The sequence below is a fragment of the Pseudochaenichthys georgianus genome, chromosome 12 (genome assembly GCF_902827115.2).
Source record: "Pseudochaenichthys georgianus chromosome 12, fPseGeo1.2, whole genome shotgun sequence".
Lineage (NCBI taxonomy): Eukaryota > Metazoa > Chordata > Actinopteri > Perciformes > Channichthyidae > Pseudochaenichthys > Pseudochaenichthys georgianus.
The window spans coordinates 28843341-28870976 of NC_047514.1; the positions used below are offsets into that span (position 1 = coordinate 28843341).

Genomic DNA, 27636 nt, shown 5'->3' on the forward strand with positions numbered 1-27636 from the left:
GGTTGGCAGGACCCCCGGCAGAAGAGTCGTCGGCGAGACCCCCAACGGGCCAGGACACAGGGTTGGCAGGACCCCCGGCAGAGGAGTAGTCGACGGGGCCTCCAACGGGACAGGACATGGAGTTGGCAGGACCCCCAGCGGAACCTCCAACGGACCAGGACATTGGGTAGGGCCTGAGACGTGACTCGAGAGGAGACTCGAGAGGGGAACCAAGGGGGAACTCGAGAGGGGACTCGAGAGGGGACTCGAGAGGGACTAGAGGAGGGAACTCGAGAGGGAACTCGAGAAGTGACTAGAGGAGGAACTAGAGATGGGACTAGGGAATTGACTAGAGGAGGGACTTGAGTAGGGACAAGAGATGGGACTAGAGATGGGACTAGAGAAGGGACTTGGGAAGGGACTCGGGAAGGGACCAGAGAGGTGACTAGAGAAGTGACTAGAGGAGGGACTTGAGAAGGGACTAGAGATGGAACTCGAGAGGGTACTCGAGAGGGAACTGGACAGGAGACTTGAGAGATGACTCGAGAGGGGACTCGAGAGGGAACTGGAGGGGTGACTTGAGAGGGGACTCGAAAGGGAACTGGAGAGGAGACTTGAGAGATGACTCGAGAGGGGACTCGAGAGGGAACTGGAGGGGTGACTTGAGAGGGGACTCGAAAGGGAACTGGAGAGGAGACTCGAGAGGGGACTCGAGAGGGAACTGGAGGGGTGACTTGAGAGGAGACTCGAAAGGGGACTTGAGAAGGAACTTGAGAGGAAACTGGAGAGGGGACTCGAGAGGAAACTGGAGAGGGGACTTGAGAAGAAACTGCAGATGGGACTCGAGAGGGAACTTGAGATGGGACTCGAGTTGGGACTATGGCAGCTGGGGCCAGAGCTGGGTCTGGAACTATGGCCACTGGGGCCGGAACTGGGGTCGGGACCATGGCTGCTGGGGCCAGAATTGGGTCTGGAACCATGGCTGTGTGGGCCGGTTCTGTAGCCGGAACCATGGCTGCTGGGGCTCGGGCTGCTAGCCTGGCCTTGCGACGACTCCTCTTAGCAGCCGCCTGAATACTCCGTGGACCTCCATAAGCCAGACGAGTTCCGGAATACAACTCCTGGACAGGAGCAGGAACTGGGGCAGAAGCACGGGTTGACTTCAGGCGGAACCCACCAAGGCGTATGATGCCAGGTTGTGAATTGGGAGACATGGAGCTAGCATGCCTGGGGCTAGCAGGCCGGGAATCACATGCTTGAAGGAAGTCCAAAATCCAGTCAGGTAAGAATTCAACAAAACATAGTTTCTCTGCTGCCAACCGGTGCGCCTCTACCAGAGCGGCCCTCTTCTGCCGAACACTGGACGCTCCCTTCCACCAATCGAAGCAGCAAGCCAGATAGAAGGTAACATGCTGTAATTCTACCTCCCATGGATCATCTGCTGGGTCCATTTGTTGGTTGGTTCGTAATGTTACGGTGTATGTTGGAAGCAGGACCCAAATGCAGATATAAACTGAAAAAACTCCTTTATTTCAAGGCTAGGGATATAAACAAAGACAAAACAGAACACTCACCGACGAACTAGTCATGACACAAGACGAACCAACACTGAACACAGGAAGAGAACAGACTAAATACAGGGAGGGGTAATTACAAGACGAGAAGCAGCCGGGCAGGGGAGGAGAAACACAAGGACAACAGGTGAACACAATCAGACAACTAGACACACCAGGGAAACTAACGACAGGGGAAAACACAGGAAGAAGGACCAGACAATATACAAGGAGGAAAATACCCATAACCAGACATACAAAACTACAAACGTGACAAAACATGAGAATCCTGACAATAACTTACCTCATCAATATGGAGTATTGTGAGTAACGTTCTGTTCCACATCACACCAACCAATATTGTTTGTGACAAACAATGTAACGTTTGCCTAAATATTACTGGATGTGGTGCACTTTTGCTAAATGTTTAGACAAATTGCTTGTGTTACCGCCCTTACATGCTAAACTGTTATTGCACTTGATGGCAGGGAAGGGAAGGGAGAAGCTTTTCTTAATGATTTCATTGTACATGTATAATGACATTAAATGAATATATTCTATTCTATAGCCAAAAGCAATATGTTATTTCTCACTTTTGGCAAAGAGCATTGTCCACCTCAAGACAGGTAACATTTAACCACACCTCGGAGCGCTTAGTTCTCTCTCCACAGTGTGTGTGTGTGTGTGTGTGTGTGTGTGTGTGTGTGTGTGTGTGTGTGTGTGTGTGTGTGTGTGTGTGTGTGTGTGTGTGTGTGTGTGTGTGTGTGTGTGTGTGTGTGTGTGTGTGGTCTAGCATTACCATACTTGTGGGGACCTACATCTGTTTACATAGTCACTGGCTTCCCTTATGGGGACAAATTGGAGGTTCCCATTTTTTAGGGTGAAGACTTGGTTAGGTTTAGGATTAGGGTTAGGGTAAGGGTTAGGGTAAGGTTAAGGGTTAGGGTTAGGCATGTGTTGGTTATGGTTATGGTTAGGATAAGTCTCCAGGAAGTGCATGTAAGTCAATGTGATGTCCCCTGAAGTGATGTATACATGGTATGTGTGTGTGTGTGTGTGTGTGTGTGTGTGTGTCGTGTGTGTGTTGCATGCATGTAGCAGCCGCGTGTGTATAAACTGCCCCGCCCCCTCGCACACAGACGGGGAGAGAGAGATCTCTTGTCTGGATTGAAAAGATCGAAAATACATCATAGACGCATTTTGTCTTATTGCATATTATAAACGCTGTTGGCAAAACTAAAACTGCAATATAATGTTTAAGTAGCAATAATACATATGACATGTATTTTTTAAATGTCTCAAGTACCGATAAACAGACCGTCCTGCTAGAGAGGTGGTACTTTCCTGTGGAGAAAAGGTTCTAACAATTTCTGACTAACTTATGGCAACACAAAATAATACATGGGAGCGGTGGAGTGATGAGGAGGTGTCGGCGCTTCTGGCGATTTACTCGGAAGGCTTCAGTAGAAGCCAGTCCCCAACTCCGGGGACTTCCGACCGGGGACTTCAGGTGGCAGTATACGCCGTGAAGTTGTTGGCGGTGTAGTGGGGCAGACAAACCCACGAACCATTTCCTCCTCAGGAAAGTAATAACTCGCTAGCAGGGACTATCTGGGGGTGAAAATAAGGTTCGGGGGGAAAAGTACTCCGGTGTGAAACGTTATATGAACGTTAGCCGCGGTAACATTAACCCCTTGCCACCAGAGAGTAACCAAAAGCAACGTGATTTCCACAGGAATCAGGAACACAGTAGGAATGGCGAGTATATAAGCCAGGGCAGCGGAGAAGGTGAAGCGACAAAAAAAAGCATAGTAACAGGCAGTTAACATTCAACTTATATTAGCCACTAATAAGAAAATATTGAATTTATCACATATTTAATTTGAGAGCAGTATCAAGTTATCTTATAATGTTAATGATACATGTTACACTTCAATTAGATTACTTAAACATTACTACACAACTAAGCTAGGTTAACAGTAGGCTAACAGTTAGCTAGCTGCTCTTGGCCTATGTTAACATTTGCTAATGTTAATCTATCAAAACACACAGTCGATAGCGTTAATGTTAGCTATTAAGCTACCTGTTTAAGTATAATATAATACACATATAAAGGCTATAAATGAGCTATTTACTTAAAACGGAGAGCCGTGGAGAACGTTTACCACACGACAGCGGAGCTACGCAGGCAGTCCGGTCCTTCCGAATGGAAAATGGAGGGAAAAGTGGCGGGCTGCTTGTGTGTATACATGCGCAGACAGGACAGTATATGTGGTAATTAAATTGAACATATTTTTTTCTAATTACTTTTAAATGAATGAAATTAGCTTGTTTTAAACAGTGACAATATATGTTAAGATTAATTAAAAAAGATAAGAAGGATTCAAATCTATTAAAAAAGGCTAGATTAAAACATGTAACATCTAAAAGGGGTCATAATCCGTTTTTCCATGCTATTTTGACTACCACATTGACCCAGTGTTGTAATATTACAAAATAGACATAAGCTGCTCAAAATCAAAGTTGATGAATGTATTCCACAAAAACTAAATATGTACATGTTCTAGACATTGTAATAATCACAAAACAAAATATTTGAGGCATTTTACTTACTTGAATCTGACAAATCCAGTCCAATAAAACAAAGAGACGTTGCTCGTTTGAAGATTCGGAAGTTGTATGAGCAGGACCTATAAACACATGTACTACCCAATAGCATTGTGAGGCTGAACAAAAGGACCTTTTGATTATGTAAATGTAGTCTTTAAAAAAACAAAACATTTACTGACTTTTTTAGGATAGCTTCAAGTAATGTTGTAAAATTACAACAGTGGGCCTTACAGGGTTTTAACTACAACGACGACTCTTTTTCTTCATTTTGAGTGGAATTTAGCTTTGTGTTAAGTCTGCGGCTCTTACGTCCGGATAAGAACACTAAAGGTACCGCAGCATCAGGACTAAAACCACCAGACTCAGGGACAGTTTCATCCCACAGGCCATAAGACTATTAAACATGTTATTCATGTTCCGAATAACCCAGCTTCCCCCAAATTTCTTTTTGATGTCGATCTACACCGGGATCCTGAGTCGTGGCTGATCCTGTTGCTGTGGTCCTGGATCCTGAGTCCTGGATCCTGAGTCCTGCATCCTAAGTCCTGGATCCCGGATCCTGAGTCCTGGATTTCGAGTCGTGGCTGAACCTGTAACGGCGGTCCTGCCTGACTCTCATCATACTACTTCCCTGATGGCTCCCACAGGATTGTTGACAACCTCGTGGATTCTTCTTCTTATTATAGACACAGGACAGAGGGTCTAAGGATAGAGGGTCTAAGGACAGAGGGTCTAAGGACAGAGGGTGTCGTATTGTCATACTGATATTCTGTACAAACTGTGAAGTCCATTGAGATAAATGTAACATTTGCGACATTGGGCTATAAATAAACATTGATTGATTGATAAACACCTGAACTCTGTGAAGTGCTTCCATAACCCAAAGCATTCATCTGGTTGCATCTTAAAATGTATTTAATGAATTATCTTAATAGTTATCACGAGATCAAACTGTCTTTAATTGTATTTCACTGTATGATATGTAATATATTCTGTTCTTATATCTTATTCTATTTACATGTATATAGAATCCTGCATTTACTTATCATTTTGCTTATTGTATTTATTTATTTTTCTGACATGTATAGTTAACTTCATCTGTATTCAGGGTCGGCGTCATGGGGGGTCATTCGCAGGCCATGCCCCCCCAAATGAGTCACTGTGCCCCCCCAACGCAGGGTGGGCAAGCCTTGCCACTTTGCCGTTTTTTTTTTTTTAATCATATAAGTGAAAACGTTTCCACTAAAGGTTTTTTGTGTGAAATACATCAGAAATAAAGAATACAAATATAAAACACAGCCTGTGGTGTGCTCACTGCTGCTCTCTGATTGTTTTGTTATCATTACGTGGCTGTGTGTTTAGATGAAAGCCGGTGGCAATCTGTTCATCTGTTACACTGATTATACAGTAAAGCCATCGAAAATAATATGATATACAGTACAGTACAAGTAGCCTACTTCTGGGTCTCTGTGTTTCATTCAAGCTCGGCTCTGTGTGTGTGTGTGTGTGTGTGTGTGTGTGTGTGTGTGTGTGTGTGTGTGTGTGGCACGAGTGCATTTTGTGAGTGCGCGAGCGGTAACATGGAATGTTGTTGTTAGCATCTGGTTAGCTAGTTATGCTAACGGATAAAAAGAGCTGTTTCTACACCAAGGTGGAGGAGAGTCCTCTCCTGTCAGACTGAGAGGATCGTATAACCTCAGCTCAGTGAGGTAAGGACTCTCTCAGTGTTTAGATAGTTCACTTTAGTGTAAGTTATCTCAGTGGGTCTCAAACGGTTTGGTCACCATTTATGTAAACAAGTATTTGTGCGAGGAATACCTTTATATGATCATTATAGTTATTAAAGAATAAGAGAATACATGAAAAACGGGTATGAAATACTATAGGACAGTAACACAAGAATACAGTTTAAAAGGGGAGTGATTAGTAAAATATCCATAAAGAAAAAGTAAATCTGTTTACAGTTCTGTTTCATCTGGGTGTTGAGAGATGTATCCATAGATCTCTTCACTTTGCTCTCAAAGTGCACCAGATTGATGCTTTGAACTTCAATATTTAAAAAAAAATCTTCCCGGGGGAGCATGCCCCCAGACCCCCCTAGAGGAGGTTAGGTCCACCCCCACCTAAAACATGTTCACATACTAAACATATTTGCACACTTTTTGTATGGTGGCCTATGTCCATATGTTTCTGTTTTGGTGGTCGTGCCTCAACCGTGCATGTATGCACAAGTCATAGGTGCGCTATACAATAGCACTACACCCTGCAATGTGTGTGAGAGACAACAGACTTTACAGCATGTTTTTTTTAAATTGAAGTTGCGTTGGTATTTGTGTGTTGGTTGTTGACGGCAGTTTGTGCCCCCCCCCGTGGTAAATGATTGCCCCCCCATTCGATTTGTTCTAGAGCCGACCCTGTCTGTATTACTGGTGTTGCAACACTTTACACCACTGATCATAACCACAGATATCAAATGTACAGCTATTTTCACAAAAAACAGGGAATGCCATGAAGTTAGTAAACCCTCAAAAGCATCTTGACAGCTCATCTCTTGGTGCGTTCAGGTTCCTCTCCCCAGGCTGTTTCTGTCTGTCTGCTTTGGAGGAGGATACACCAACTTTTCTTTGGCTCGTCGTGTGTTGGAGGGAAAGGGTTCAATCACGTGCGGAGCGCAGTTGAGCTCTGGAGCTCATAAGAAGGGTCATCTGAAGAGGACAAAGACATCTCTGCCGCCATTCATTCCTCCTCAGCTCCTCTGAGCTCTCTCTGATACTGCCATTGTTTCTGCTGCGGGACAACACGATGCACGCTCTCCTGCTCTGCGGCAGCATCTTCACTCTGCACCTTTTCCTCTGCGCCAAATCTGTGCCGGTCCAGGAGCGGAGTAGCAGATCCAAGCCGCTGCAGGTGAGCCCCACACAGGAGCAGTAGGACAAGGAGAGACACACTGAGCTGGAGAGGATGCCGTTCAGAGGGGGAGAAGTACTCAGATCGGGTACTTAGGTACAAGTAGAAGTACTCAGATGGTGTACTTAAGTAAAAGTAGAAGTAGAAATACTCTGTAACAGTACATGTCCTGCATTCAAAATGTTCCTCAAGTGAAAGTAGAAAAGTATTCTCATCAAAATATAGTGAAAGTAGCGACAGTAAAAGTAGTCGTTGTGCAGATTGGTCCATTTCAGAATAATATGTATGATATGTTTTATAATGATTGATCATGAAAGTGTTCTCAAAGCTGGTGAAGGTGCAGCTAGTCTGACGTACTTTGTAGACTGCAGGGTAGCTGGTGGATTCACTCCAGGTGGAACTAAAGTCTGATTCAACACTTGGTTATATTTCACATCATTCATCCACATCTGTGTGAAGTAACTAAAGGTATTAGATACATGTAGTGGAGGAGAAGTACACCATGTACCTCTGAATTGCAGTGGGGTATAGTAGCCTACAAAGTATAGCAACAAATAGAAATACTCAGTTCAGTACAGTACTTGAGTAAATCTACTTACTTTACACCACTGATGCTGTGTAAGTTTGACAGGACAGAGTGTACAAATATTGTATATGATGGAATCATGTTTTTTGGCAACACACTTACTTGACCTCACATTTAAAATAAAGCCTAGTTGCATTTCATGACAAATGTATCACAAAACTCAATAAATATTGAGTGCACAGTGCTGCCAGCAGACTGTCAGAGTGTGCAGGCAGAGGCAAGTCTGTGCTGACTCAGGAACAGCAGAAAGTAGCAGATACGAGAGAAACACGTCAGGCCACAGACTCCCGAGGCTGTTTGTACATCGTGCATCAAGCGTCTTTGAGCACTGGGAAAGCTAAATATCTAAATATGATGTATTGTCATGATGAGTATCTGCAGCAAATACCTGCCCTGCCAATGCTACTCATGATGTTCATTTTAGAATCAAGATCAGGTTCACACAGCATGCAGCAGACGCCAGCACATTGTGTGTGGGCATTAAGCTCCCCCTCCAAAAGGGGGAAAAAACATACAACATTTCAACAGTTCCAACCTGACTTTGCATCAATTCGGTAGAATGGCCCATATATGTTAAGACTTTTCTCGTTCTCAGTGGCGTTTCTCGTTTCTCGTTTTCTCGTACAAAAGTGGTGGGGCACAAACAACGTAGATGTCTATATATAAGCTTCTGCAGTGAGGTTCATGGCTGGTGAGGCACTGGCACTGACTCTTCAGGTTTACAAATATTATATTTTGACCTAAATCAAAATATAATATTATTTTCAAAAGCTTTTTTTGTCTGATGCTTCAATTAATTTTAAACAGACAGTTCAACAGAAGGATACCCAAAAAACGTAATTGTCTCATTTAAATATTGAATTGTTCTCTCTTAGTAAGATCCCATTTTCAATACAATTGCAGTCTTACCTTGACTTGAAGATGAAGTCCATTTGCCTATCCTTCTGGACAAAAATCTCTATTACTTTTTTGTAAAAGTCCTCCTTATCTTCTTGTAGTTTCAAAAGTCTATCATAAATCTAATCGATAGATTTATGATTAGAAAATGATAAAAGTAGGGTAGACATGTGGATATTATCCGGCTGAACAGAACGTGCATTTATCTAACAGCTTTGTTTCCCACAGATCTTATTTGGAGCTATTTTCTAAAATCCTATGGAGAAATCTCATTGCTTTTTTGTGGAGGGAAGCCATGCGCAGCTTACTTCCTGGTTTTAGGACGCGTCTCTCGTCTCCTCTTCACACACCATACTTTTCGCGGCACACGTACTTACAGCCAATCAGCTCTGAATGATGTGAGATGACGTATTGGTGGGGATGGCAGCTCTATGCCCCTATGGTCATTATTTTTTTGCCACACACATTAAATAGGAAAATACTCTGAGCATGCGCAGTGTCGTTTTTACAGTCACCATTCACTTAGACCAGGGGTGCCCAACCAGTCGATCGCGATCGAGATTCCCAGTCGATCGCGATCGAGATTCCCAGTCGATCGCGAGATGTGTCTAAAAATAGAACAACAATATTCTGTTTTATCGTTAATGTCCTATAAAATAATCTTCCTGTGCCAGAATAATGCACTTGAACGCATCAAAGCTTTGTGATTGGCCGGCATGACCCCATGTGTCGGGGCGTGGCTGGTGGGCAGTGGGCACTAGTTGCTAACGTTGTCCGTGGCTGCGTTTCACTTCTCTTATTTTTCATTTCCTCGCTCCTCGGTCTCACCGGAAGTTGATTTGTCTGCGCCATCTTGAGTAGCGTCCCAATGGCCTTATTTCTGCCAGAGGATCGAGGAGCGAGGAGCGATAATGGAGGAGCTATAATCGAGGAACCACCAGACCATCCTTCGATGAAATCCTCAGACACTCGCCCCGCCCCCTTACTGTGTACCGCTCACTGATTGGATGATGCAGTGCATGCACTGATCTCATGCTTCTTAACATGAGAGCAGTTTCCCAGCGGAGTGAAGAAAATACATGAACCTCACGGGACTCACTCCTCAGTTTATACTGTGTTTTTCATGTTTTTCATGTTTTCCATGCTTCCCTGGTGTGAGGGACTAGAGGCAGGGAAACGACGCAAGTGAGGGACGCAAGGATTTCATTTAGGGCCCTTCTCACTTCGGTTAAATGGATTCCTTGCTTCCTTCACTTGCGTCGTTTCCCTGCCTCCAGTCCCTCCCACCAGGGAAGCATGGAGAGACGCAAGGAAACCACGAGAAGCAGGGAAATGAGTTTTAAGAGCAATGGAACGTCCTTTCCTCCGGAGCGTCACGTGAAGCGACATCCGTTTGTGATGACGCAGCACAGCTGATCGTCTGACAGCAGCTCTGTCCCCGTTATTTCCACACACACCCCGCCTCTGTTAGTACACATTTACTGACACAAACATTTGTATCATCTGTTGTAGACCCAAATAAATAAAATTAAATAAGAACTCATTCTCAAAAAAGATAAACGCCATTCTTAAAATGTAAACGAAAAAAGCGATCATGAAAATGTTTCCAATAAATGAATAAAATGATTTGACAACTTTGTTGTTCAGATATATCACATGTTTGTAACTAAATGAAACATGAATTGAAACAAAACACGGTATAAACTGAGGAGTGAGTCCCGTGAGGTTCATGTGTTTTCTTCACTCCGCTGGGAAACTGCTCTCATGTCAAGAAGCATGAGATCAGTGCATGCGCTGCATCGTCCAATCAGTGAGCGGTACACAGTAAGGGGGCGGGGCGAGTGTCTGAGGATTTCATCGAAGGATGGTCTGGTGGTTCCTCGGTTATAGCTCCTCCATTATCGCTCCTCGCTCCTCGCTCCTCTGGCAGAAATAAGGCCATTGGGACGCTACTCAAGATGGCGCAGACAAATCAACTTCCGGTGAGAGCGAGGAGCGAGGAAATGAAAAATAAGAGAAGTGAGAAGGGCCCTTAACCGACCTGAGACATTGTCCGTGTCAACAGGAGTGACAGTCCGCACACACACAAGACCGCAATTATGGCAGAAGCAAAAAAGCCCAAAATATATCATTTTCACTCCGAGTGGGAGGATGATTACTTCTGTATCTATTCCAATTCAAAGTCCATCTGTCTCTCGTCTGCAATGCGAGCGTGGCTTTATCGAAGAAGGGTTCATTCATTTTTTCACCAGGCCCAACAACTAGAGCCAGGCTGCTCCAGAGCATCTTATCGTGTCACGTTCTTGCGAAACACATGAAGTCTTTCAAAGACGGCGAAGTTGTGAAAGAAGCTTTCCTGGAGGCTGCCGACGCGCTTTTTGGGGAAAGTAAAAATAACAGAAGCATTTCAACAGGTTTTTGATATCATAAAAACTCAAGTTAGATACCGTTATTAATCAGCTGTAAGTTTTAGTTTGTTTGAACTTATTCATTATAATTATTGTACAAAATGGTATAAAAATGCAAACTTAAATTGATTATAGTCTATTATCAATTCAGGTTAAGAAGCTAGTGTTGCTCGCATCCTATTTTAAAGGCATTTATTTTTATAATCAACTAAAATGCAACAAAAAAAGGGTTTGATTCTATTAATTTTGTCTTTTTTATTGCACTGTTGCAGCAGATTCCTGAGTAGCTTCAGATCTGAGTTGTCTTATTAGTAAGCCTCATTTATACTTTTGTAGCAACACTATTTTTATATAATGGCAAAGAAAGGGTTCAGAGTATTTTCTTTGTTTCCTGTGTCATATGTGGCAGCACTGTTCAATGCTTCTTGAAAACATTACCCACTGTAGTGACGTGTGAATAAACTCCAACTCTGTATCAACAACACTGTTGTGTAACTTCAGTTAAATACTTGTATGTGTGTAAATTAGAAAGAGGTAAGATAAAGGATCTGCAGTATTTTATGAAGTATTCATCGTACAAAGGTCAGTTTTATAAAAGTAGAAGTGTGTATTTACCTGGTAGTAGGCTGTCAGTAATGGCTACGCCTCTCTATTTGGACTGGTAGATCTCAGCAGACTGGCAACTTTAAAAGTAGCTCTCGGTTCAAAAGAGGTTGGGCACCCCTGCTCTAGAACAAAGCCCTTTATTAGCACTGAAGCATTTGCAAGCTTACTCACTTGAATTTCTAAGTATGTTTACATTATGAAGTAGGATGTAAGTACTTGGTTTACCACTGTCCTTGATCTCCAGTCTGGACGACTCTCTATCTGCCATAGGAGGTGTGTGTGAGAGCCTGACTGTACCTGAGTAAACGTAAACAAGTATTTGCATTAAAAAATACTTTTAGAACCAGGTATTTTTAAATGATTGTATTAATGTTGGGAAAATACTGAATGTACTCTTCTACTATAACAATGGGTTTCATTTATAACGCACTTCATATTTGAGTTCAAATCCCGAAGTGCTACAAGCAGTGAGCATGGAACAATATAAAACAGTGCACAACACGGGAGAATTGAATAAAAAGAAGTACAAACAAACAATACAAAATAAATAAATGGGTACTAGTAATAAATAAAATAAAAGGTCTAGGAAAAGGCTCTATTGCACAGATGGGCTTTGAGGCCTTTTCTCAAAGCCTCCACGGTCTGGGGTTCTCTCATGTGGTCGGGGAGAGCGCTCCACAGACTGGGGACAGCCGAGCAGAAGGCCCGGTCTCCCAGAGTACGGAGCTTGGTCCTGGGGGGTTTGAGGAGGTTGGCTTTGCTGGAGCGGGAGGTCCGTAAGGAGCCATGAGGGGTGAGGAGTTCCTTGAGGTAGGGAGCACATGAAAACAAAGACCTACGTAGCTGTGGACGTAACAGGATGTATGATTACCTGGAAGAGCGTCAGGACACACTGTTTTAGGCATAGATAGCTACGTGACAACGATGAACATGATGACTCAGCCTCTATGGAGATGGACAGTATGACTGTCATGTTTATTGCTTACGCAGGCCTTAGCTGATCTGAACTAAACATTGAATACTGCTTTGAACCGGTATTCCTCCATCTCGTGACTGAATAACACCCTGAGCATGTGAAGAACTATACTCTGGGAACTATTTGTCCTACGCAGCTCTGCATGTGATGACTACTTCCATTCTTACAAGGATAATAAGTATGTATCCTTGAAGCTCAAGCCGGTGACGAGTAAGATTTTCTTAACAATTAAATATATGAAAATGATTGGTTCATTAATGTGTTCATCACTTAATGTTGCACTTGGTATACAGTAGGTGGGGTTTAATTAAATGACTTTATAAACTACTTCGTAGCTTAACCTATAATAATATGATAATGTATGGGTTCATTTATATTTTGTATTAATAATCTAAATCTGCAAAGTAACTAGTAACTAAGTATGTAAAATAAATGTCGTGGATTAAAAAACACAGCATTTGCCTATAAACCGTCGTGGAGAAAAGTCAAATGTCCAAACGTTGCAGTGAGTGAATAAATCACTTCACTCAGTGGCAGGTCGTAAACCGAGTCACCCCAAGTTGTGTCGGATCAGCATCCTTGGAGAAGCTTTTATAACACACACGCGTTACAGTGCAGACAGCCTGATGTCATGACTGAACCGGGGAATTCCAGACGTCTGCTCACTAGGATGCAGCTTTGTGGAGCTCTTAAGAAAGGATCTGCGTCTGTGTTGGCGTGTGCTGCACATTTGTTCAGTGCTTACATGTTCATACCTGCATGCACGCACCGTATTTATATGTCCTTAGATAGACCCAACCTGCAGTATTAGGAAAACAACAATGGCCCTCTGTGGATGGGATCAGCATGTAATTAGGGCTGAAGCTCGGCACATCAGTTCTGCGGGATGAACGAAGCTGTGCTGTGGTGACATGCCCGCTCCAGGGTTTCCCCGGCGCTCACAGCTTTGTTTTGATGGCATGTGACTGTGTTTATGCTCCTGACAGGAACCTTGCTTCTTGCCCACACACTTGCCTTAGTTCTGTCACTCACCGTGAACTGAGCTTCCTGTCAGCCACACTTGGCCCCCAGGTTAAAACCTCTTCAGCCCTATGATGTCCATTGCTCTGTGTGCTGAGCATGTTCTCCATTGTTTCAGTCACCTGGAAAGCAACATCCCCATATTCCCCATCTGGCTTCTTCTCTGGCATCAAAAGGGCGAACTGAATATCTTCGGACAAGACAAAAACGTTGAAAATGTTACCTTGGGCTTTTGGAAGTCATAATGTGTTTTATTTTTAAATGGATTTAATAAACACAATTATTGAGACAAGACTAATCAAACTAAACATCTAAAAATGTTTAGTTTTAGTTTAACGTGATAATATCTGGCATCATCAGGGTTACTTCAGAAACGTTGGGAAACAGAAAGGTATTTCTTAAGACGTTGGTCAACTTGCATCAGAGCCATACATTTCTATATGATGGATGATATGTTTGGAAGACATATAGGCCGCCGTGAGGATTGAACCCGTGCTGTGAATGTGACCTATCAAGGACCTTTACTAAAGCAGTAAAGCTCCTGTCTCTCCTCCCGACAGAATAACGCCTGATTCCCTCCAGAGACTATTCAACAAACATCGAGTCATAATCCTTTTGGAAACTTTAAAGCTTTGATTCAGCATTTCACTCGTCTCAGTGATTAATTGTCTTATTTGCTTTACAATCAACCAGTCAATAAGACTTTAGAGGAGTCAGAATGATGTGGTAGTTCTAACGTTAGCTTCACAGCACAAAGAGATAAGGTTGTTGGGACTTTTCCTATTGCAGCTTAAACCATGAATAATGTGAACATATGCAGGTCGTTAATCAGCCTCATGAGATGACAGACATGTGCAGCATAAACACATGGGGGGGTGCTGCCTCTACAGGAGACCAGATGAAACGCTACGTTTCTTTGATTAAAATGATATATTCCTCTTGGGGTGAAAATAGTAGGAAACATTGGGACAGTGTACGAACTCAACAACATGACATGTCGTCACTTTTTGTAGATATTGTAGCAGTACACATAATACATCTTCACTGTTTATTTGAGTTCTGAATTGTGCACAAACACAACTGATACAGACTTACAGATGAAATAAGACATTTGATGATGAGTGATAAATACAACTATTAGTAAATACAATACATACAGGAAATGTATGAATGGAGAATGGAGGATATATTCGGAAGATTTAAAGCTTCACTAACTCTGGCGTAGATTAATCAAATTGAGCTTTAAAAAGCAGAAAACAATCAATTTGTGTGTGTGTGTGTGTGTGTGTGTGTGTGTGTGCCTCCAGATATCAGTGTGCTTGTGTGAATGTAACATTGAAGTTACCATTGCTGCATAATGTAGATTGCTATGATCCAGTGCATCGTGGTGAGCACTGTATGAAAGGCTCAGAGCCCTAAACTGTAGGTGGTCTGATATCAGACATGGAGAACAAACACGTGTTTCACAATGACTTGCAGTTACATGATAGATGTATAAATGATCTCTATGTTTGACACATGAAGTCTGTTTCTGGTCGACCTCGAATAGAAGAGATAGAAGGATGCAACAGTTGTCCCCTGGTGACATCCTGTCAGCCACAGCACTCAGCTTGTTTGGTTCTTAAAATGGCTTACTCAGCGACTCTGAACCTGAGGTGTACTAACAATCATCGGCTAATGGGACAGCTGAGCATGCAGACTTCAAACTTTCGAATCAGCAAAACAGAAGACACACAGTGAGGGACGTCACAGCGAGGAGGGGGGTGACACACTCAGGGGCTGTCATCATGTCAACATTATAATGTGTATACTTCACGGCATGACACTGATTCTCAACTACTGACGTAAGGTACCATAAGGCCATGTGATAGTTTCCTCTTCGTAGGCTTCTTAGGACTGTCTTAGCTGCTGCTCAGTGGCTGCGGTCCTCCCCCTTCCTGCCCCCTTTCGTTTAGCAAGGGGCTGGAAGGTAACTATTTTGGACAAAGTAATGTTTAACGAATTAAAGTTTCTTTCATCAGCATACAAATGCACAGTTGGAAAATAATAATATTCTTTGTTGTCGTTTATCACGGCAGAACATATGATGATGGTGCTTTGTTTGTAGGTAAAGCCGCACAGCAGCGGACACGTCGGTCTGAAGAAGAGAGGAAGACACCAGCAGGACACACTAAGCAAAGATCACCATTTGAACGACACAGAGTTCTGGAAGCGTCCTCGCTGTGGGGTCCCCGACTATCCCAGATTAACACAGGTCGGCCCCTCATACTACGATCGTAAGAAGAAGGGAGGCCTGAGGAGGGAGCAGCGCCGGAAGAGATACGCTCTGTTTGGAGGCCGCTGGGAGAAGACTGACCTCACATACAAGTAGGAAACACTAATGTGGTCTGTTTGTACACGGTTACATCCAGCTGGCACGCAGGCGGATCAACGTGAAGGTGGAGTTAATGAAGGGGTGAAGGAAGGAAGGGGTGAAGGAAGGAAGGGGTGAAGGAAAGAAGGGGTGAAGGAAAGAAGGGGTGAAGGAAAGAAGGGGTGAAGGAAGGAAGGGGTGAAGGAAGGAAGGGGAGAAGGAAGGAAGGGGTGAAGGAAAGAAGGGGTGAAGGAAAGAAGGGGTGAAGGAAAGAAGGGGTGAAGGAAGGGATGAAGGAAGGAAAGGGTGAAGGAAGGAAAGGGTGAAGGAAAGAAGGGGTGAAGGAAGGGGTGAAGGAAAGAAGGGGTGAAGGAAAGAAGGGGTGAAGGAAAGAAGGGGTGAAGGAAGGAAGGGGTGAAGGAAGGAAGGGGAGAAGGAAGGAAGGAGTGAAGGAAAGAAGGGGTGAAGGAAAGAAGGGGTGAAGGAAGGGGTGAAGGAAAGAAGGGGTGAAGGAAGGAAGGGGTGAAGGAAGGAAGGGGAGAAGGAAGGAAGGGTTGAAGGAAAGAAGGGGTGAAGGAAAGAAGGGGTGAAGGAAGGGGTGAAGGAAAGAAGGGGTGAAGGAAAGAAGGGGTGAAGGAAGGGGTGAAGGAAAGAAGGGGTGAAGGAAGGAAGGGGTGAAGGAAAGAAGGGAGAAGGAAAGAAGGGGTGAAGGAAGGGGTGAAGGAAAGAAGGGGTGAAGGAAGGAAGGGGTGAAGGAAAGAAGGGGTGAAGGAAAGAAGGGGTGAAGGAAGGGGTGAAGGAAAGAAGGGGTGAAGGAAGGAAGGGGTGAAGGAAGGAAGGGGAGAAGGAAGGAAGGGGAGAAGGAAGGAAGGGGTGAAGGAAAGAAGGGGTGAAGGAAGGGGTGAAGGAAAGAAGGGGTGAAGGAAGGGGTGAAGGAAAGAAGGGGTGAAGGAAGGAAGGGATGAAGGAAGAGGTGAAGGAAGGAAGGGGTGAAGGAAAGAAGGGGTGAAGGAAGGAAGGGGTGAAGGAAGGAAGGGGTGAAGGAAAGAAGGGGTGAAGGGATGTTGGTGAGGAGATAGGAAACAAACGAGGCGGTCGCGTTAGCAGATGTGGCCGTGCTCCCCAATCTTAACTCATTAAGTGATTCACTAATGAGCAGAAAGAAATGAAAGATGCGTTTGGCCTTGCACAGACGTGTTCTCTGGTTGCTTTCATGTAGTTCTGGGTTAGGCTACACCAGAAGAGATGTGCTGCCACGCTGCAGACTGACTCAGGGCCCATACATCCTCACACAGGGCTCTGACCGGCTCCCAAGCCATGTCAGAACGCCCATCGCTTCTTGAACTGACCACAAGATGTAAAATTAGGTTTATTTTTTCATGGAAATGTTTGGCATTTAAGTTTCTAATATATATATATATAATATTTACAGAAACACGCAGCATCACACAAAGGCCTGGAATAAATTGTTCGAGTTACAGTTTTTTGTCGAATCAGAAGAATACGCAGTGCTAATTTTCCAGCCATATCATACATTCTAGATTCATCCTGTAATTACAATGAATGTAGAATGATCCATTCTGCAGAGAGCAGAGCCTCGTCAGCACTGTGGTGTGTGGAGGCTGGGGCTACATTACAGAGACTCCCATGCTGTAGAACCACGACAGGCCTTCATGGTTCCACTCAACAGGGACACAAGCTGCAGCACAGCAGCACCCACACAGTGTATCACTCCGGCGTGGGGGGGTCGGCTCACGGTGGCAGTGGAGCTTGCCGGAGTTGCTGAGGTTCTATCACATCCTGCCGGTTCATTCATGTCGAAGTCCATTGGGACTTGGCTTGGCAACTGGAAGGTCACCAGTTCAAGTCCCGGAAAGACCAAGTGCTACCGAGGTGTCCCTGAGCAAGGCACCGTTCCCCACACTGCGCCCCGGTGCCGTGCATAATGGCAGCACACTGCTCCTAACACAGGATGGGTCGCATGCAGAGAACCCGTTTCGTTACAGTACCTGTACTGCGTAACGACAATAAGCTGAGTCTATCTATCTGTCTGAGCTTGTCCACACAGCTGAACAACAAGAAGAGCCCATTCTCCTATACCACGATTAACGCACACATACTCTCATATTCTATTGACTTTTAGTATTTCTCTTGAAGTCTGTGCACCTGCAACGCACTGGTGTTAAGAGAGCTTTCTTCAGATGACCTGAAGTGACCGTGTGAAGAAAACCAGTACTGAGAAGTGTCCAGCTGTCTCACAGCTACTGGTTCCCTGCTGGCGTGCAGGTTTGGACTCAGGCAGTTTAGAGGCTAGCTTTTTGCCATACATGGTTGAATTGACACTAAACCCAAACGTGCATCTTTTCTCTAAGGAAAAACTAAAGCGAAGGTATCCAGTGAGGCCGCATTATCAACCCATTAATACTACATCTTAATCTCTGAACATGTGAATGAAACCCCACTATTCTCTGGACATACATTATGGAATATCAATATGAAGAGGAAGGCATTGGATTAAGCAAACATGTCAAACATATTTTACTGTTAGTTTTTAAATAAAAAATACAGATCTTTGGTGTGCATCAAGATTTGTATTTGATTTGTTATTTATTTGACAATGGCAATACCGATACACAAACATTGTTACACTGCAACAGTAATACAACAAACATACAGTATTTATACAGTATATATATATATATATATATATATATATACATATATATATACATATACGGTATATATATCTAAACATTTTTTTTACAATACAATATATGTAATCAGATGTATACTGGGCACGTATATATACTGGGATATGGACACACGCAGTGTGAATGGTTAAATGGATGTAATTAAATCAATAAATATTTGATCACAAAAGAAAAGTAAAAAGCATGCACTGAACTAAAGGCTCACACTTTCTATAAACAATCAGAAACGATCTTTATGTTTGTCACAACAGGATTGAGCATTTCCCCTGGCAGATGAGTGAGGCCAGCGTGCGGCAGGTCCTCCAGGAGGCCTTCAGTGTGTGGAGCGCTGTCACCCCTCTGACCCTCACAGAGGTCACCTCTGGAGAGGCCGACATCATCATAGACTTCAACAGGTAGGAGAGCCAGCAGCAGCACGGCTACACACATTACATCTACACACATCACGGCTACACACATTACATCTACACACATCACGGCTACACACAACACGGCTACACACATCACGGCTACACACATCACGGCTACACACATCACGGCTACACACATTACATCTACACACATCATGGCTACACACATTACATCTACACACATCACGGCTACACACAACACGGCTACACACATCACGGCTACACACATCACGGCTACACACATCACGGCTACACACATTACATCTACACACATCACGGCTACACACAACACGGCTACACACATCACGGCTACACACAACACGGCTACACACATCACGGCTACACACATTACATCTACACACATCACGGCTACACACAACACGGCTACACACATCACGGCTACACAAAACACGGCTACACACCTTACATCTACACACATCACGGCTACACACATTACATCTACACACATCACGGCTACACAAAACACGGCTACACACATTACATCTACACACATCACGGCTACACACATTACATCTACACACATCACGGCTACACACAACACGGCTACACACATCACGGCTACACACATTACATCTACACACATCACGGCTACACACATTACATCTACACACATCACGGCTACACACAACACGCCTACACACATCACGGCTACACACAACACGCCTACACACATCACGGCTACACACAACACGGCTACACACAACACGCCTACACACATTACATCTACACACAACACGGCTACACACATCACGGCTACACACATTACATCTACACACCTCACGGCTACACTCCTCACGGCTACACACATCACGGCTACACACAACACGGCTACACACAACACGGCTACACACAACACGGCTTCACACCTCACGGCTACACACCTCACGGCTACACACAACACGGCTACACACGGCTACACACATCACGGCTACACACAACACGGCTACACACCTCTCGGCTACACACCTCACCGCTACACACAACACGGCTACACACAACACGGCTACACACCTCACCGCTACACACAACACGGCTACACACAACACGGCTACACACATTACATCTACACACATCACGGCTACACACCTCACCGCTACACACAACACGGCGACACACCTCACGGCTACACACAACACGGCTACACACCTCACGGCTACACACATTACATCTACACACAACACGGCTACACACATTACATCTACACACCTCACCGCTACACACCTCACCGCTACACACAACACAGCTACACACCTCACCGCTACACACAACACGGCTACACACCTCACGGCTACACACATTACATCTACACACAACACGGCTACACACAACACGGCTACACACATTACATCTACACACCTCACGGCTACACACCTCACGGCTACACACAACACGGCTACACACAACACGGCTACACACCTCACGGCTACACACAACACGGCTACACACAACACGGCTACACACATTACATCTACACACATCACGGCTACACACAACACGGCTACACACAACACGGCTACACACAACACGGCTACACACATTACATCTACACACCTCACGGCTACACACAACACGGCTACACACATCACGGCTACACACAACACGGCTACACACAACACGGCTACACACAACACCGCTACACACATTACATCTACACACATCACGGCTACACACAACACGGCTACACACCTCACGGCTACACACCTCATGGCTACACACAACACGGCTACACACAACACGGCTACACACATTACATCTACACACATCACGGCTACACACAACACGGCTGCACACCTCACGGCTGCACACATCACGGCTACACACATCACGGCTACACACATCACGGCTACACACAACACGGCTACACACAACACGGCTACACACATCACGGCTACACACAACACGGCTACACACAACACGGCTACACACATCACGGCTACACACATTACATCTACACACATCACGGCTACACACAACACGGCTACACACCTCACGGCTACACACATCACGGCTACACACAACACGGCTACACACAACATGGCTACACACATTACATCTACACACATCACGGCTACACACAACATGGCTGCACACCAGGGTTTCCGTTAGCCGGTAATTACCGGTTTTTAGCTGGTAAAATTTATTAAAAACCGGTAAATTCAAAACCTGCCGGTCAAAATGTCTGGTAATAATTAGGGAGGTTCCGATCGATCGGTCGCCGGTCATTATCGGCCGATATTCACTCTTAATAGTTTGATCGGGGCTCTCTATAAAGGCCGACCAGGAAGCTGGATCTGATCGATATGGACATAAACGCGAGTGAAGTGTAACCGGACGCGAGAGAGAGATCAGATCAGCTGCTGAGGCACGCAGCTCTGCATGATCACCTGAAGCCCCGCCCTCTGTTTAGCGAGCTGCAGGAGCTGCTTGAGAAACTGACGGGCTGTCAGGAGGGAGGGGAAAAGAGAGGATCCGTTTCTCCCGTGTTATTATTCAAAGTTGATGTAAACTTCTGAATAATGTACGTTATCTACTACAAGTAGTTTGTTTGAATGTAATAATTATGTTGTTTGTTGTTTGTGGAATCATTTATTGAAAAATGAATCTGAATTTTTCGATCTGTTACGATTATAAACTGAAGCAATATAAAAATGAGCCCCGTGAACTGAGTTTTAAACTGAAGCATATCTGCTCATAGTCCGGTATTTACCTGCTAACGGAAACTCTGCTACACAACTCTTATTATTATTATTGAAATATGACCGGTAAGTTTCAAATTAGTCCGGTAAAATAAATTCTGCTCGGACATTTGACCGGCGAGAAAAAATCCTAGCGGAAACCCTGCTACACACCTCACGGCTGCACACATCACGGCTACACACATCACGGCTACACACATCACGGCTACACACAACACGGCTACACACATTACATCTACACACATCACGGCTACACACAACACGGCTGCACACCTCACGGCTGCACACATCACGGCTACACACATCACGGCTACACACATCACGGCTACACACAACACGGCTACACACATCACGGCTACACACAATATTATTTTCACAGGTCTCAAATAATTTTGATCATATTTAAAGAACTGCATTTGTTCTGATCACGCATTGGAACAAATGACCATTAAATGAAGCTGTGTCAGCATTTGTCTGAGCACACAGTGTGATTGGATGGTTTATCCGTTCTTTAAAAAAACTAGTTCATGTTTATAAAACTTTCGTCTAGTTTGAGAACAGTGCATTGAGAATTGGAACTTTAGGTATAAACGGTTGTAGTAGCTTTGGAAGTCAAATCCTAAAGCTGCCACAAAACCCCCCAGCATGGATAGAACACACCGTCTGGCCCCCACCGGCCTCTCTACTGGAACAATGCCAACACCTCCCAACAGCTTTGGATCTATGCCAACTCTGGATTTTGCGCAACGTAGCTAGATCAGTCCAACAGAAGAAATGAAGACAAAGGTCTTAAAAAGGTCCTACTGTATATTTAACTCAAACCTGCAGAAACGTATTCCACAGTCAGAAGATGAGTGCTCTGCCCTGGGATGGCAGCCGTTTGCACACAGATTTCAGAGTGCACTTGTGTGGAGTAAAATAAGTATTTTGCAGGTACTGGCATGGGGACAGCTTACCGTTCGATGGTCCCGGAGGAATCCTCGCCCACGCCTATTTCCCTCGGACACACCGAGAGGGCGAAGTCCACTTTGACTACGATGAGCAATGGACAGTGGGCAACAATGTGGGTGAGTACATATGAAATACCTTGAGGTCTTATGTTGAACCACCTGCTTTTAAAATGTTTTCTTTAAAGATGCCCCTCATTTGTGTTCCTCATTTGATAACACAAAAGCAGGGGTAAAAACGTATTTAGTGGGGCCACATACAGACACATTTGATCTCAAGTGGGCCGGACCAGTATAACTCATCAAATAACTCATTTCCAAACATTTGGTCTTTCCAAACATTTAGTCTACCTACGCTGTAAAATGTATTATCTCTTCGATTTACACACGGCATCTATTGCACGTCTGTCCGTCCTGGGAGAGGGATCCCTCCTCTGCTGCTCTCCCTGAGGTTTCTCCCATGTCCCCTTTAAACTGTGGGTTTTCTCTGGAAGTATTTCCTTGTACGATGTGAGGGTCTGAGGACAGAAGGTCTAAGGACAGAGGGTCTAAGGACAGAGGGTCTAAGGACAGAGGGTGTCGTATTGTCATACTGATATTCTGTACCAACTGTGAAGTCCACTGAGACAAATGTAACATTTGTGATATTGGGCTATATAAATAAACATTGATTGATTAATTTACATACGAGTCATTCACACCTCATCCATGCAGAGCAGTACCACCTGCTCTAGGGAAGCTAACGCACACACACACACACGCACACGCGCACGCACGCACACACACACACACGCACGCACGCACACACACACACACACACACACACACACACACACACACACACACACACACACACACACACACACACACACACACACACACACACACACACACACACACACACACACACACACACACACACACACACACACACACACACACACACACACACACACACACACACACACACACACACACACACACACACACACTCACACACACACTCACACACCGTTGGCCATCGGGGGTAACTCAGGGTCCAGTGTCTTGCCCAAGGATATACGGCCGAACTCCCTCGCAGCCACAGTCGCCCCAAGTTGGACATTTTGTTCCTCAGTTTATCCTTTACACATTGCATTACGACAGATCACATGAATCCACAAAGGCATAACACATCGAGTCCCCGGTATCTGGAACTGAACAATATTGTATTTTACTTTATGATCAAAACTACTTTTCAAGATCTAGAAATGATTTGACATTCATTTCCACATGTGTGCACTAATCCTGACCTCCAGCATACAGACTAGAGTGGGAAGTATTAACCTGTTAAGCCCTGAGCCTGTTTTTCAGGTCTCAGAAAATGAACAAATGACTATAACCTTTTTCTAAAAGGGGTAAATTAATAATCTTTTTCTCAAAGTAATGATAAACCTGTGAGTTGGATGTAGAAAAGTCAGAATCAATATTGATGTTTTTTATTTTAAAGTAAATTCAGATTGAACATAGTAAAAAAAATGTAAATTATAGTGTCCGTCAAAAAGAAAACCATTACTTATAGTGAAAACCACCCTTGAATCTCTTTTTAACCGTTAGAGCCAATAGAATCGAGGGGAAGTTCCTAAAATCCATCTAAACATTACCCGTTGGTGAATAGAGTGATGCGTAGCCAGAATGCTCCGGAACCGGAAGCTGTCATACACTCTAGTAGCTATCGTAGCAGCTAATAGGAAATCTCCGTTATTGACATAAAAATGGAATGATGGATTATCAGTAATCATTTCAAAGTGACACAGACACATTGGATTAACCTATAGATTAACCTTCAGCAGCGTTTTTAGCGTTTTAATGCCATTGAACACGGTAATGGTAAGACTTATTTTCCGATTTGGTCCCGTAAAGCTAATTTTGTTGTTGTTGTTTATTGTCATTTCGCGAGTTCTGATCGCTCAGTGATGATACTTATACCCCTAGAATCTGTGGAGCCTCAGCTTGCTAATCGATATCTTGTTTGTGCAGATCCAATATGTAATAAGGGTATTTATACCTAGAGTTCTGTGCTAAGTGTGTTAGCTTTTTTTCGCTCAGGGCTCATTCAGACGCTTCTTGCGAGACTTGTGTTTTGTTTCGGTAAAAATGGTTCGTACCGTCAGTTAGCTGAGTTTCTTCCCGTTAATCGGGTATGACACATTAATAGGTTTTTAAAGCCCTGAGACACAGTTTCGTGAAAAAAAACCCGCATCCCCCGCAGGCTCCAGGTTGAATTAAGGAAGAAATTCAGTTATCCACTGCCGTGTAAATGTACAACATGTATACCTACAAAATACATAAAAGTTGTGAAAATTGCAGTTAATGTCTTCTATAAACATTTTACACTTTGCAAGTCCTCCCGAGGGCCGGAATGGGCCCTCTGTCGGGCCGTATGTTTGACACCCCACCACCACAGAGCCGATAACTCATTTCCGTGTCTCTGCCTCTTCACCCTGCTGTCCCGTCCAGGCACAGACCTCCTCCAGGTGGCCGCTCATGAGTTCGGCCACGTCCTGGGCCTGCAGCACTCCCTGGAGCCGGACTCTGTGATGTGTCCTTTCTACAGCGACTCGTACCCTCTGCAGCTCAGCGAGGACGACAAGAGGGGCATCCAGTATCTGTACGGCCCCCCCCGACACAGACAGCCCGACATGACGGAGACCAATGAGATTGACCTTGGAGTGGTGAGACCATCATCCTGGGAATGGACTCAAAGTTGCATGCACTGCGTCTCCGCATGTTGGTCCACAGAACTAATGTCCCCTGTTTTCTGTTGTGCTGCAGATGGACGCATGCAGGACCAACTTTGATGCCGTGTCCATGATCCGGGGGGAGCTGTTCTTCTTCAGGTCTGCTTATGTGTGGCGTATCCGGGACGGGCAGCTGCAGGCGGGGTACCCAGCTCTGGCCTCACGCCACTGGAGGGGGATCCCTGACCACATTGACGCTGCGTATGAAGACAAGTCTGGAAACATCTGGTTCTTCCAAGGTCTGCCATTATACAGCAGAACACTTTTATTGTTTTATATATGTGACCCGCTCTATCGAAATCAGTCGGAAGTTGCAAGGGCTCATTTCAAAATAAACGTGGATTTGCGTAAAAGAATAGTTTTTCGGGGTTCGGGTGTTTAGTTTGATTTTAAATAAACAAAGTCTTGGCTTTTAGAATATGAAACTTTTATTTCCAAAATCACACGATAAATACATTTTTGAAGGGAAGATGACAGCCACTCGCACTCTGCTCTTCCGCAGCGCTGCTCCACCATCCTCGCGCTGACATTATGAATGTAAGGCGTGTAGGATGACAGTCAGGAGGCGTGGACGCCTTATATAGGGTGGGCTTGCGCGCGCACTGAGGTAGGCTCGCCCAGAGGGGGCGGCTACATTTAAAGATATCTCAGTAGGTGAACTCTCGCATAGTAAGGTCAAGGGGTAGTACCCATAGAGTCCATTAGAGGGCTCCGCCTGTGCTTATACGACTAGGGTTACAATACGTAACCCATCGATACGGTCCAGGTGAATTAAGTCCTAATTTGGGGTTTATTTGTATCTTTTTGATGACAACAGGGGAGAGCTACTGGGTGTTTGATGCTGAGAGGAAGATAACAGGCCCGGATTCAGTGCGGCAGCTGGGTCTTCCTGTCTCAGATATCCAAGCAGCTCTGAAGTGGGAGGAGGACCACGTGGAGAAAGTCTACTTCTTCAAGTCCGCTTCTTACTGGCCCTTCAATCCGCAGGAGAACCGAGTGGACGATGTGCGTCCGGGCAGGATGCACACGTGGGGGGGGATCCCCGGAAACATTGATGCAGCTTTTCGGGACAAATATGGTGAGGACTGGATTCACCTAGCAACCATTTTAACTTGTAACAGTAGATGGTGTTAAGTAACTAAGTACATTTACTCAAGCACTCTACAATCTTGAGGTACTTGTACCGACTTGAGTATTTCCATTTGATGCTACTTTGTACTTCTACTCCACTACATGTTTTTAATACCTTTAGTTACTTTACAGATTTGGATTGATGATCAGAAATATAATCAAGTGTTGAATCAGACTTTAGTTCCACCTGGAGTAAATCCACCAGCTACCCTGCAGTCTACAAAGTACTTCAGACTAGCTGCACCTTCACCAGCTTTGAGAACACTTTCATGATCAATCATTATAAAACATATATATATTATTCTGAAATGGACCAATCTGCTATGACTACTTTTACTGTCGCTACTTTCACTAGATTTTGATGAGAATACTTTTCTACTTTCACTTGAGGAACATTTGTAATGCAGGACTTTTACTGTAACAGAGTATTCCTACACTCTGGTACTTTTACTTTTACTAAAGTACAAGATCTGAATACTCACCCCCCCCCCCCCATGCTGGTGCCCCCTTGATGTAACCTTTTCTCGCTCTCTGATAGGCTATGCTAACTTCCTGAGTGGGCAGCACTACTGGAAGTTTGACCCCGTGGCACTGAAGGTTCTGGACGGCTTCCCACGCAGCATCGGAACAGACTTCTTTGGCTGTTCTGCCTTTTTGTATAAATAAGTTCATACAGTTACAACTGGAACATTTGTGAAGAGCAATGACCGTTTTTAAAGCTGCATCCACAAACAGAACATTCTGAATATTTCGGAAATATATGTAAGGCCAATATATTTAATTAAGATGACTCAAAACTTATATAAATACATCACCTCTAAAAAGTCACTACCCACACGGGAAAAAGTGAAATGTTGACTTTAATTAAATGTATAATGTCAACAGATTTCACATAACTGTATTACTGCAGGTTAGTTAACTCAATAATATTTGAATAAGACATATTAGGTTTGACTTATTATTATAGCTTTCAACTAACCGAATACAGTTATGTGAAATGTGTTGACATGATATATAATTAAAGTCAACATTTCAGTTTTGTCAG

At 44.3% G+C, this 27636-nt stretch overlaps 1 protein-coding gene across 1 annotated transcript; it reads left to right on the forward strand.

Annotated features, from left to right (window-relative positions):
* Positions 1–6944: 6944 nt before the first annotated feature.
* Positions 6945–27257, forward strand: LOC117455906 (stromelysin-3-like). The gene is made up of 10 exons (XM_071204919.1): positions 6945–7026; positions 9723–9726; positions 11633–11657; positions 15656–15909; positions 18858–19001; positions 22667–22800; positions 25180–25394; positions 25495–25699; positions 26278–26538; positions 27130–27257. Exons 1-10 carry the CDS (start codon positions 6945–6947, stop codon positions 27255–27257), a joined length of 1452 nt encoding a protein of 483 aa, XP_071061020.1.
* Positions 27258–27636: the final 379 nt, after the last annotated feature.